General features: G+C 45.6%; 1 protein-coding gene across 1 annotated transcript; it reads right to left on the bottom strand.

The window, feature by feature from the left end:
* Positions 1-5,188: 5,188 nt before the first annotated feature.
* On the bottom strand, positions 5,189-12,434 carry LOC310710759 (UPF0500 protein C1orf216 homolog). Its single transcript, XM_083511872.1, has 2 exons — positions 12,211-12,434; positions 5,189-10,333 (listed from the first exon to the last, which is right to left on the bottom strand). Exon 2 carries the CDS (start codon positions 10,315-10,317, stop codon positions 9,412-9,414), a length of 906 nt encoding a protein of 301 aa, XP_083367998.1. The 5' UTR covers positions 10,318-10,333; positions 12,211-12,434; the 3' UTR covers positions 5,189-9,411.
* Between the last annotated feature and the right edge of the window lie 261 nt (positions 12,435-12,695).

Here is a 12,695-nt window from a genome sequence, read left to right as displayed (position 1 = left end):
TATGCATTACCTCATTACAACAGGTCTGTAAGGTAGGCTTGTATTGTTCATCGCACCTCAGATTCAGGGATGAATCTGAGAGACAGCCTGCGGCCATTGATTTTCAACACGTTAGTTCCCTTTCCAGGACGGAGAGCACCCATATGTCAGCAGTGTCACTACTGCTACTGGCGGAGGGAAAGGATGAAGACGGCAAAGCCCCATTTGAAGCGCTGTGCCGCTAGCTTCACGAGACCTGACAATCAGCCGATTGTCAGCGGTTTGCAGACTGTGCCTTTGCCCACAGTCTGGTATCAAACTGTGGGGTGGGGGCAAAAATAAGTGACCTGATGTCATTGTAATGTGAAGAGATATTACTACTACTACTACTACTACTACTACTACTACTACTTTATTTGTAAATTTAACATACAAAAGAAAGCAGGAAGAAAGGGGGGGGGAATAATATAAAAGTAATGCCAACAGCAACAAAAACCCACTATCAGTTCACATTACAGATACAATAACCATCAGTATATGTATGTATGTATGTATGTATGTATGTATGTATGTCAGCCACACAAAATTGACATCTACCCGAACTATGTTCAAATGTAGCCAGGGCCATGTAGCCCTCAGACCATTGCATAATGGATAGAGGGTATTCATCCTTCCAGGCTCAACGTATAAGTGATGGCAAGTGATTGACAGGTGGCGGCCATACCAACCTGTCAAATTTGAGTTGCGGGGGCTGAGGGGAAGGTAATAATCTGGCCCAGTATGTGGACTCAGTTTCCCGTCCCTGCTCTAGTTGAATGGCTGTCCAGTCCAAGTTCTGTTTCAATATGAACCCTAAGGAAGCAGGAGGAGCCCATTAAAACCTGGACAACATACTGAGCAGGTACACAGGTCACCTGTCTGTCCACAATCTCCACTACTAGGGTGAGAGGGATTATATTTCTGCTTAAATTACAGAAATATTTAAATCTGTACCTATACATATAAATCAGCTTGTGTAAATATTTTGCAAAATTGTGCCCCCTTTTCGCTCTCGTTTCATCTTTTCTTGGGAGGATGCATACGTATGTAGATACCCCACAGGTTCTATAATCCATTCAGCACACACTTTCAAAAGGGTTGGTTCTTGAAGTTTCTGTCAGTGGGAGGAATGGAGCAAGCTGAGCATTCTCCATTTGCCCATGATGACACAGGTAGATGCCCCTACCCTTCAGTTGTTGGTATGAGGATATGAACAGAATAGGCTGCTTTGTGTCCTTTCTCAGGATGCCACGGTAGAAAGATTATGTCCTCTCTAGAAAACAGAGCAAAGGAATATCCTCCAATAACTAACTCAACTTGGTACTCCTTGTGGGCCAAAAAGGTGAGGGAGGCATATTCTTGTACATTAGACATGTATGACTCACACAAAAGTAAGGTGTACCCTCCAGAATAAACCTGCAAAGGGACACAGTCATTGGGCCTGTGCATATGTAAATATGGGCAGCCCTAGGTCAGACAAGATGTCTGTCTCCCTCTCTGAAGAACATCCCCCTCAAAACCTCGTAAAATGGCTGCCTCGGTCTCTGAAGAGAATGCTCCCAACTCCTCACAAAATGTCTGCCTTCCTCTCTGAGGAGCATCCCCTCAATGCCTCATGAATGCTGCCAAGGCCCCGGTTGCAACTCTGCAGGCTGCATCAAAACAAAAGCACCAAGCCATTTAGAGAGCTTCTAAATACCAGGTAGAGGCTGAAATCCTACACCCATATACCTGGGAGCAAGCCCCACTGAACATTATGGGCCTTAGCTCTGGGTAGACATGTATAGGGTTGCACTGTAAATTTGTCTTTTGCTCCACAGCCTGTCTCAGGGAACCTAAATATAGCCACCATGACACAGAAAAGCACCCTAGGCCATTTTGTGGCAGCAAAGAAGACAAGAGCGAGGATGACACATCCCAACTGATTTGGCTTGCAAAATTCTCTATTAGTGATTCAAGTGAAACAACTCCACGGCCGGGCTCTTGCTATAGGCCTCTGTCCTTGTCTGAGAAATAGTTCAATTCATTAATTTTTTTATGGCCTATGTTCTGGCTGTACAGGCGTACTTACCTCATGGCTAAAAATAAATAAAGAATTTCCTGAGGAATAACCATTCTTACCCTGGTCACTTCCAGATGACCTGTTTATTGAGCATTCATCCTGATATGTTTGCAGGGAAGTTATACAAGCAAGCATTATTCCAAACTTTCCTGTGCATTTTCCTATAACTTACCTTACTTCAAAATCTCGATTTTTGGGGGGCGGCGAAGCATGTTCTGTTCTGTTTTATCATTTTAAAGTGTACACCCTCACTTTTTGAGGAACTTCGCTCACAGAGCAGCTTGGAATCCCCAATAAAAACTGCCTGACAATAAACTATAACAATACAAGAACAGGGTAACAAACAATGGACCGCCATAAAAAGCATTCCCTCCAACATTTCTCCAATGAAAATAGGGACGTCCCAAGGAAAAGTGGGACATTCCGGGATCAAATCAGAAACCGGGATGGCTTCTGTAAATCCAGGCCTGAGAGAGGTATGCAGCACTCAAGTGATTAAATTCTCCCAAACTGCCTCAGGGCTGTCAGTTAACAAGGAGAGATGGGTAGCTTACTAAAGGGGCCTATAAACACCTGAGCCGTGACTTAAAGGTGACTCTGCCCAAGGCTTTGTGGAGATTAAACAGACTATTCAAACACTCATTTGAACCTTTCTTCACCTTGTTTCCCCATCTCTTCCTCCTCTTTTTCAGTCTGCTGAAATTCAAGGATGCTAAAAGCCAACAAACACACAATCTATATTTGGAATTTGCCAAGGGTAGAGTTTCATTTAAAGAAAGAACAAGGTTTCTCACGGTATCCACTGTTCTCTGGAAGCCAGGGAAGAATTTGCTCCTGACGCTCTGTGCATAAATGTAGCCTATTTTCAGAGTGATTTCTATCAGTATCTTTACCTCCCCACCCCCCAATCCTGCATTCAGTGGTGTCAGTGAAAAACAAAATCTCATACAAGTACTATAAATCTTGGAGACCTACTTTCCATCTCTTTCTACTACATTTGGCCATGCCTCCTTGTGGTTTAACCCCAACACTGTAATGGTGCCATGTGGCAATTGAGCAGAATGGCCAGAAAAGACTTAAGAGGGACTGTTGAAGGTGGCTGCTTCCTGCACCCCAGGATGGCTGCCTGAGATGGTCATTGCACTCTGCCTAGAGGTGTCTTCTAGAATCATAGTATCATAGAGTTGGAATAGACCACAAGGGCCATCGAGTCCAACCCCCTGCCAAGCAGGAAACACCATCAGAGCACTCCTGACATATGGATGTCAAGCCTCTGCTTAAAGACCTCCAAAGCAGGAGACTCCACCACACTCCTTGGCAGCAAATTCCACTGTCGAACAGCTCTTACTGTCAGGAAGTTCTTCCTAATGTTTAGGTGGAATCTTCTTTCTTGTAGTTTGGATCCATTGCTCCGTGTCCGCTTCTCTGGAGCAGCAGAAAACAACCTTTCTCCCTCCTCTATATGACATCCTTTTATATATTTGAACATGGCTATCATATCACCCCTTAACCTCCTCTTCTCCAGGCTAAACATGCCCAGCTCCCTTAGCCGTTCCTCATAAGGCATTGTTTCCAGGCCTTTGACCATTTTGGTTGCCCTCCTCTGGACACGTTCCAGTTTGTCAGTGTCCTTCTTGAACTGTGGTGCCCAGGTGAGGTCTGACCAGCGCAGAATACAGTGGCACTATTACTTCCCTTGATCTAGATGCTATACTCCTATTGATGCAGCCCAGAATTGCATTGGCTTTTTTAGCTGCCGCGTCACACTGTTGGCTCATGTCAAGTTTGTGGCCAACCAAGACTCCCAGATCCTTTTCACATGTACTGCTCTCAAGCCAGGTGTCACCCATCTTGTATTTGTGCCTCTCATTTTTTTTGCCCAAGTGCAATACTTTACATTTCTCCCTGTTAAAATTCATCTTGTTTGTTTTTGCCCAGTTCTCTAATCTGTCAAGGTCGTTTTGAAGTGTGATCCTGTCCTCTTGGGTGTTAGCCACCCCTCCCAGTTTGGTGTCATCTGCAAATTTGATCAGGATGCCCCTGAGTCCATCATCCAAGTCGTTGATAAAGATGTTGAATAAGACCGGGCCCAAGACAGAACCCTGTGGCACCCCACTAGTCACTCTTCTCCAGGATGAAGAGGAACCATTGATGAGCACCCTTTGGGTTCGGTCAGTCAGCCAGTTACAAATCCACTGAGTGGTAGCATAGTCAAGACTGCATTTTACCAGCTTCTTTACAAGAATATCATGGGGCACCTTGTCAAATGCCTTGCTGAAATCAAGGTAGGCTACATCCACTGCGTTCCCTGCATCTACCAGGCTTGTAATTCTGTCAAAAAACGAGATCAGGTTAGTCTGACATGACTTATTTTTCAGAAATCCATGCTGACTATTGGTGATCACAGCATTCCTTTCTAGGTGCTCACAGACTGTTTGCTTAATGATCTGCTCCAGAATCTTCCCTGGTATTGATGTCAGACTGACTGGGCGGTAATTATTCTAACTGTTCCCATTCTGTGTGGAACTGGGAAAACTCAGCCAGTCTTTTGACTATTCCTTTGAGTAGATTGGGAGCCTGTGGCTCCCCAGATGTTCCTGAACTGCAATTTCCATCACCCTGACTATTGGCCAGGCTGGATGTAGTTGATGGTAGGAGTTGGAGTCCATCAGCATCTGGAGGGCCACAGGCTACCCACCCCTGAAATAAGTGGTTCCACCATCTCTGCCCAATAACAAACTGCTTGAGAAACTCTGCAGTTTCAAAATCAGCTTGCCATGAGGCCCAGGGTGAAACTAGCTGCAGTTATGTTTCAAGAAAAACTTGAGTCTCCCTTGAATTTGCATTGCTGGTTTCATGTTGCCTTAGATCCTGGAACTAAAGTAGATCACACAGATCAGGCATGGGGGAACATTTTCAGCCCAAGAGCCACATTCCTTTCTGGAAACCCTTCTAAGGGCCACATGCCTTTGGTGGGTGGGCCTAGAGGCAACCAAGTAGGCTGAGCAGCAAATGTGAATTTTACCTCTGTACAGCAGGCATGTTCCTACAAAAGTATCACACTTTCCTGTTTTCCATTTATAGAATATGCAACATCCTACAACCAAAGAGCAGGCATGTGGACTTTTTATTTTAAATGAAAAATAACACACAAGCAATACACATGCTTACTTATTGCACATACAAAAACCACCCATTTATACATAATAGCCTGTACTACACCACAAACATAGCAAGCTTTTACCCGTTTAGCGGCATCCAGGAATGGACACTGGGAATTATAGTTTGTTAGGGCGCCCAGAGATCTGTACGTGACCCCTCCCACCATACGCTAAAAACTGGAAAAGGGGAATGACTATTAAATCAGTTTAAAGCAGTCATATAGCTATAGAATCTTCCATCATTTCTGACTGGACCATCACCCACAACAGAGCGATCCTAATCAGTACAGAAATACCATTTTAAAAAAGCAGCTTCTGCTCCCAGGAGCTTCTAGCATTAGAGGCAAACTTTCTGGTGCTCCAGCCACCACAATATGGCCATATATGAGCATGTCCTAGAGCGCTACATTCAAATGCCTTCCCCAGGGAATGAACAGCAAGTTCTCACTTTATGGTCTTGTGGATTATTTTGCTCAGAACAAACACTTGCAGTATGGAATGTATCACATTGTCATTTTTGAGTTTCGGTAGCTATTTTTTTAGGTTTTTAGCTATTTAAATATTGTTCTGTGATATTGTATTTTATCTGTTTTGTAAACCACCCTGGGATCCTGTAGGTAAAAGGGTGGTTTAAAAGTAAATAATAATAATGTTTTGCCCATAATTAGAACTGAATTTTCCTTTCATCTTTTGGTGACATGTGCAGTATTGTTCCTAATTTGCATTACTGATTGCAAATCACAACAAATACTACCAGATAGTAATGCTAATTCATGCCACTAATCCAGTCTCCTGATATAAATATGTTATACTATGCAATAAATTCATTCTGTAAAAAAATACACAACAGTAACATACAATTCACATAAAAATCTCTCTTGTCTTTGATGTTGGACGCATAAGCTTCATTCTCTTCAGCCTGATAAAACATCAGAGTTGAGACTCATTCTCACCTCAACCCAACCCAAGGATTTGAGTTTCTTGATATGGCACCAGTTGTTTAAAATATATAGCTATATATATATACTATAAATAGAGCTATGTGCATTTTTTTAAAGTCTAAAAGTAAACACATGACATTCAAAAAAATACTCTGCATGTAACAAGTAAAACTTGAATATAATTTAAACAAAGGTCAGTGGGGTAGCAGCTTTAAACACGGATGCATCTTAAAGACTAGGGATTGTATCCAACTAAGTTCTATTCAGAATAGACCTATTGAAATTAATGGACCTAAGTTTGTCATGCCCATTCATTCAATTGGGTCTCCACCAAGTATAGCTAATGTTGGATACAACTCTATGGACTTGGTCCAAAAACTCACAGGTTCAATTATGGGAGATGCTTTCATGTTAAAGTTGGATTTTCATCAGTCTAAAAAACAACAGCAACAAAACAAAACCCTTAGGCAGTTCTCAAGTTCAATATTGCCAACTGATGCCCAAGTAGTTACAGTAATGGGAGAGAAAGCCTGTGCTCCTGTTATCCTATCCACTAGACACAACATCTGGAGGGCCACAGGTAACAGCATATGTTCCAGCAGCAGAAGCTAGCCAGGGAGGGATGTGAGAGGACCAAGACTCTCAAGAGAGAAGGGGGCAGGAGGTGGCTACTTCTAAGTGCAACGAAAGTCCATGCAGGTGAGCCCACTTTCCAGACCACAGGGCACTTAAACATGAAGTGTTGTATTCAACGTAGTGACAAGGACAATGTTTCAGCAGGACTTCTCCTTGTGCAACAGAATGTTCTCCCCATCTCCTCCCTGCAGCACCGCAGGTGCCTCTTAAACCAGTTCTGGTTTTTCCCCCAATCCTCCGGAGCAGAATTGGAGATGGCATGCATGCAGAGGAAAAAGGGGGAAATCCCATTGCACTAGAGCTAACTCTTTTGCCAGTGCAAATATTTAGCACCTCGAAATGTTTGAGAGTTTCTGACCAAGGTTGGTCCACTGGCAATATTTGACGAGATGACAGCTGTTCCAGCCCTGACAGCTTTAAAAAAAAAACAAGCCCAACCTTAATATATTGGACAGCAGCAGTGAAAATATTCAAGACCCAAAAAGTTATAATAGTTGGAAAGACAGCCAGGAAGAAGCAACTTCCCTCCTTGCCAGATCACTGTACTGGACCTGACACCATTTGGACCAGATGGGACTGGTAGGTCTGCAAAAGATTTCAGCTGGAGAGACAGTGTCTTGTCCATTCTTCTAGCAGACTAGACATATTCAACCTGTTTTATTAAAAACCATTTGGCTTCAGACACATGCAGGGTGGGCAGGAACCTGCTGCTTTGGACATGCTCCAGCTGGCTGCACACTCCCAGTTTTCATAAGCTTTGAGCCATGTGACAGTCATTGTTCACCAACAAGATTCAACACTGCGTGCTTTTGCAGTTGTGCAACTGGACTGACACCTTCCCAAAACATAGCAACAATCATAAAAATAATGAACCTCTGGACATTAGTCCAGAATATTTCTTGAGAACAACTTTCCTTTTGGTGCAAAGCAAAAATATTGATTTGGTTTAATTTATTTAGAGAAAACATTTAGAGCAATAGCCCTAAAAGCCTAGACCACCAGGGTTGTATTTTAGCTCTTATTTCCACTAGAGGAAATGCAAAATATAAATGCTTTTAAAACTTAAATAAGACATCTCGCAAGCAGAAAGCCAGTATTCTGTCACAAGAATGTTGTCTTATAGGATCAAAATCCATAAAAGGTGCAGTTTTTACAGACAATGCAATTATGCATTTGAACCTGTAGATTCAGACTTGTGAAATGGTTCAGCACATCCTCAAGGATTGGCGCAGAATCGGAAAGCTTAACAACTTTGGGTAGTTTGCATGTGAGGGTTTTTTTGGGGACACATGCTACCGGTAATCTATGAACAAAAGCAATATCCTGTGCATGCAAAGTCAACCCACACTAACTGGGGCAGCAGCAGGGATGGAATCAACAATGGTTATATAAAAAATAAAAAGCAGAAAAATAATCATGAGAACTAGCCACGTTTTCTGATCATTCTAAATCTCTCCATGCTTTTTTTTCGTTCCGGGCACCTTGTTTTTAGTGCTAGCAGGATCAGCAGTGCATGAATATGCTGGAGGTACCTGGAAGCAGAATAGGAAATGGAATAGGACTGATAGCTTGGACCTGGATGGGAAACAGAGCCAACACCACTGTTTCTGCAGCTGACAAACACAAAAGGAAGGTGGAGCAAGCTTTTTTTTGCTGCTCCAGAGGTTCAAATTACAAGAAAGGAGATTCCAATGAAACATTAGGAAGAACTTCCTGACAGTAAATGCTGTTCAACAGTGGAACGGACTGCTTCAGATGTGGTGAACTGTCCTTCACTGGAGGTTTTTAAACAGAGGTTGGATGGCCATCTGTCAGTGATTCTTTAGCTGTGATGCCTGCATTACGGGGGGGTTAGACTAAATGAAACTCTAGAATTCTATGATTGTATGACAGGGAAATGACCAGGAGACGGTGCAGAAGGCAGGCAGCAGGAAAACAACCTGGAAGCACAGTGGGGTAGCCTTCTGGCTTCACTTAGACAAATAAGTAGCTCAGACTCAGGGAATGCAACAGATCTAGAAGCTGCAGCAGGCAAAGTATCATCAGGATTGGCTGTCTTGCATCACCTGATATTCAGGATCATGAGGATTCTGCTCCAAACTGCTTGTATCATGGTTTGAGCCAGATTGAAGTTCCTTTCTCCAACACAGGGCATAAAGGCCAATGGCAACTGACCCCTTTCAAGCTCCTTTCTCCTGGTCCCAGACATCAGGCTTCAAGGCATATATGCCAATGTCCTTCCCAGCTTTTATTCATGTTCTTGAGACCTTATCATAGGATCATATATTCCATTTTGTTATCCACTGTGTTTGCATTTCACCAAGAGAAGCCATGCACCAAAATGAAGAGTGAAACAAACTTGAAAAGTTGCATCTACTTGTAAATAATATGGGCCATGTGCTGGGCTCAAGATGCCCATGCTCAGTGGGCTACTGATGCTCTGGTATACCACAGGAGGAACATCAAACATTTTAAAAAGCACAAGTCTCCCACCCATGCAAATATGGAAATCTGTAGGCACCTCGCTTGTGTGACCAAGCTAAGGACTGAAGGGCCCACAGAAAGAGAAAAGTGCGAATGCGTGTCATGTCCTTTACAATTCTGCCTGAGCTGGGTTCTTGGCATAACCCATGCCTTGCTGGACACATCGAATGAGTTCCTTGCGGTTGTCCAAGATGGTGTCAAAGCTCTCCTGCAGCCGGTTTTGCTGGTCAACCACCTTCTGCTGGAGGCTGCGGATCCAGCGGAGCAAAGCCAGGCGACGATACATCACCAAGTGGACATGGTGCTTCTCTTTCTCCTGCTCCTTGAACTTCTTCTTGTCCTGAAGATTGCGGAAAGCCTCAGCCAGTGCTGGGAAGAGGGTCTCAGAACTAGGAGGAGAGTTCTCTGGCTCAGCTTCAGCAATGGAACATGGTTCTCCACGACCCTTCCAGTCTTCAGTGGCAACAGCAAGCATGTCCCAAGCACTGGCTGCCCCACTATCAGGACTATCAATGCTTAGGGAACTGCTGGCATAACCATTGTCTTCTAAAGGGGAGCTGGCCAGCTTCCTTTCTTTTATCCTCTCCTTGGTCACCACCTTCTCATGCTCTGGGTCATTGACTTCTGCTCCTTCTGGAGGTCTGCGGATGTCCTCTTCCTCCTCTTCTTCTTCCTCCTCCTCCTCCTCCTCTTCTTCAGAGGCAAAGGACATGCCACCAGACTTCAAGCCCTGGGGGACATCCTGTGGTTGGCTCATTGCAATTTGCCTCTGCATAAGCACTATTTGGTTATCAGATGCCTCAGGTTCATTGTTCCCTCCTCGCTGCTCCGATTCCCCTGGCGTGCACTGGCTCCAGTTCTCATTGGTGTCATAGGCCTCCTTGCCCATGAAATTGAGGTTTGTATCTGGCCGACAGTCCCTTCCACCAAGGTAAGCAGTGTCCAGTTGAGAGTTCCCCTTTGCCTCATTGAACAGCGGGTTAATGGGTATCTCTGGCTGACACATGGCGAACATCTGTGCACCCTCCCAGCTGGGGAAAAGAGAGTAAGAGAGAGAAATATAGGAACAAAATGTGTAACCCACACGCAGGTCACATCCATGTAAGAACATAAGCAGAGCCTGCTGGATCAGGCCAATGGCCCATCTAGTTCAGCATCTTCTTCTTACAGTGGCCAACCAGGTGCCTGTGCAAAACCAGCAAGCAGGACTTGAGCACAAAAGTGCTCCCCCTTCTTGCAGCTTCCAGCAACTTGTATTCAGAGGCATAATACCTCTGACCATGTGGGCAAAGCATAGCTTCCATCACTAAGGGCCTTTTTTGGCCTATGTCAAGAATTAGGGAACCTATGGCCTCCAGATGTTGTGGGGCTCCAATCTGCTAACATGGTCAATGGTCAGAGTTGATGGGAGCTGGAGCCCAACAACATCTGGAGAGCCACAGCTTCCCCATCTCCTGGTCTCCTGCCATGTGTGAAACAGCCCTCAGCTGAAACCCCACAAGTCACAATTGGGTGGTAAACCATTTTGAGAGGCTGTGATAAGGCACACATCCGCAGAGGACACTCACAATTTGGTTTCTTTCTTTCTCTGCTCTTTCTAAATTTGCACTCCAGCAATGTCATTGCCTCAGGCTGTGGAACTTTGACAAACCCTGGCAGTAACATGCAATATATTTTTTCAAAAAATAAAACACCTACAACGTGACTTGAAGAGAGGCTGTTGGCTGTGACTTTTGACAGACAGAAATACAATGGAGATGGAATTCACCTACACCTGGGGCAGGGTGGGGCTCATGGCTCTCTAATGTTTTTGCTGACTTACAACTCCCATCATCCCTGACCACGGGCCATGCTGGCAGGGGCATTAGGAGTTGGAGCCCAACAACACCAAGAGACACACAGGTTCCCCACTCTTTGACCAAGAGCTGGTAACAATTTTTAAGTGGCCAGTGACCTGTTTCTCAAAGCATCTTCTGCAGGCTGATGGGGTGCAGAGATATTCCTGCTTGCCTTCATGCACCACCATTGTAAAAACAATTTAGTTCACCAACCCAAAGCATGACTTTAGGCAGATTACAGGCCAAACAAGGGAAGGGCAGTAGGTTTGGGGGCCTTGGGTGGCCTGGAGGTTGCAAAATGAACACTGAGCAACTCATGGACAAACTGAACAACTGAACAGAGGGTGACGAGGCCTATAAACAGAGAGACTCTGCTACTCAGCTGCAGCACAGCTGATTCCCATACAGCAGTTTTTGCCAACCTAGTACCCTCCAGATGTTGTTGATATACAACTCCCATCAGCCCCAGCCAGCCCCATATGGTGATGGGAGCTGGAGTCCAGCTACATCTGGAGGGCACCAGACTGGCAAAAGCTGCTGCTCAACAAGGATGGGGAACTTGTGGCCCTCCATATGTTGCTGGATTCCAGCTCCTAAACCTTGCCAGTGATCAGGGATGATGGGAGTCAGAGTCCCCATCTGGAGGGGTACAGCTTCCCTCTCCCTGCTATACACAGTCTAAGGGGAGGCTGGGCAGTTTCCACCCCTGCACCTAAATACCTCCTAAGCTTGTAGCAGTTTTGTCTACACACACAAACACACCGGTCCTAATCCTCTCTCGAGCCCACATTGTTTAACTTTAGGACACACGAATTCAGCAAAGGAGCGGGGGCGTCCATCTGGCATCCTGCCAAACGCAAGTGGTTGCGCAGAAAGGCACGGTCGCTGCTGCAAAAATCCCTTCACAAGCAACAAACAGGGAATATGATGCAGTTTTGTCCCAGCTTTGGCACCGAAGGGGATCTGGTTGCAACCACCACCACCACCACCCCGCCGATCTGTGTGTGTCAGTGCGCCAGCCCCTCGCAGCTTTCTCGCTTGCTATAACCAGGCATGTAACCGGCACTCACCGCTAGAGCCTTGTAGAAAATCAGTGGGGAGGGGTGGGGGTGTTTCAGTCTGCGTCTCTTGCCGCTGAGCTGCTGGAGAACGGAAATCGCATTAGGCAATGAAGCAGGAAAGCGTCACGGGCTGCCCGCTTCCTAGAGCAGGCAAGGTTGCTGCTGCTGCTGCTGGTACTGCTGGCACGCAGCGGGAGGAGGAGAGAGCTCGGCGGCCGAGCTGTGAATGGCGCGCTCTGCAGCCACACAGGACCGCCGCTTGGGAGCACGACAGCAAGGCAGCGCCGCCACGGCACCTCCTCCGTCCGCAGCCAGACAGGGCCAGTGATGGACTGGTTTCCGGAAGAGTAGCTAGCGCCTCCACACACGCACCGCCGCCGCCTGCCCGGGCCAATTCACACGACCCAAACTAGCGTGTAGAGAATGCGAGTGGGAAAGAAGGTGGGAGTATTTGGGGGCGGAACCGACCTGCTGCTGGCATTCTGGCCGCTAAA

Source organism: Podarcis liolepis (genome assembly GCF_965112155.1).
Source record: "Podarcis liolepis genome assembly, chromosome: 7".
Lineage (NCBI taxonomy): Eukaryota > Metazoa > Chordata > Lepidosauria > Squamata > Lacertidae > Podarcis > Podarcis liolepis.
This window is presented reverse-complemented; position numbering and strand designations above follow the sequence as displayed.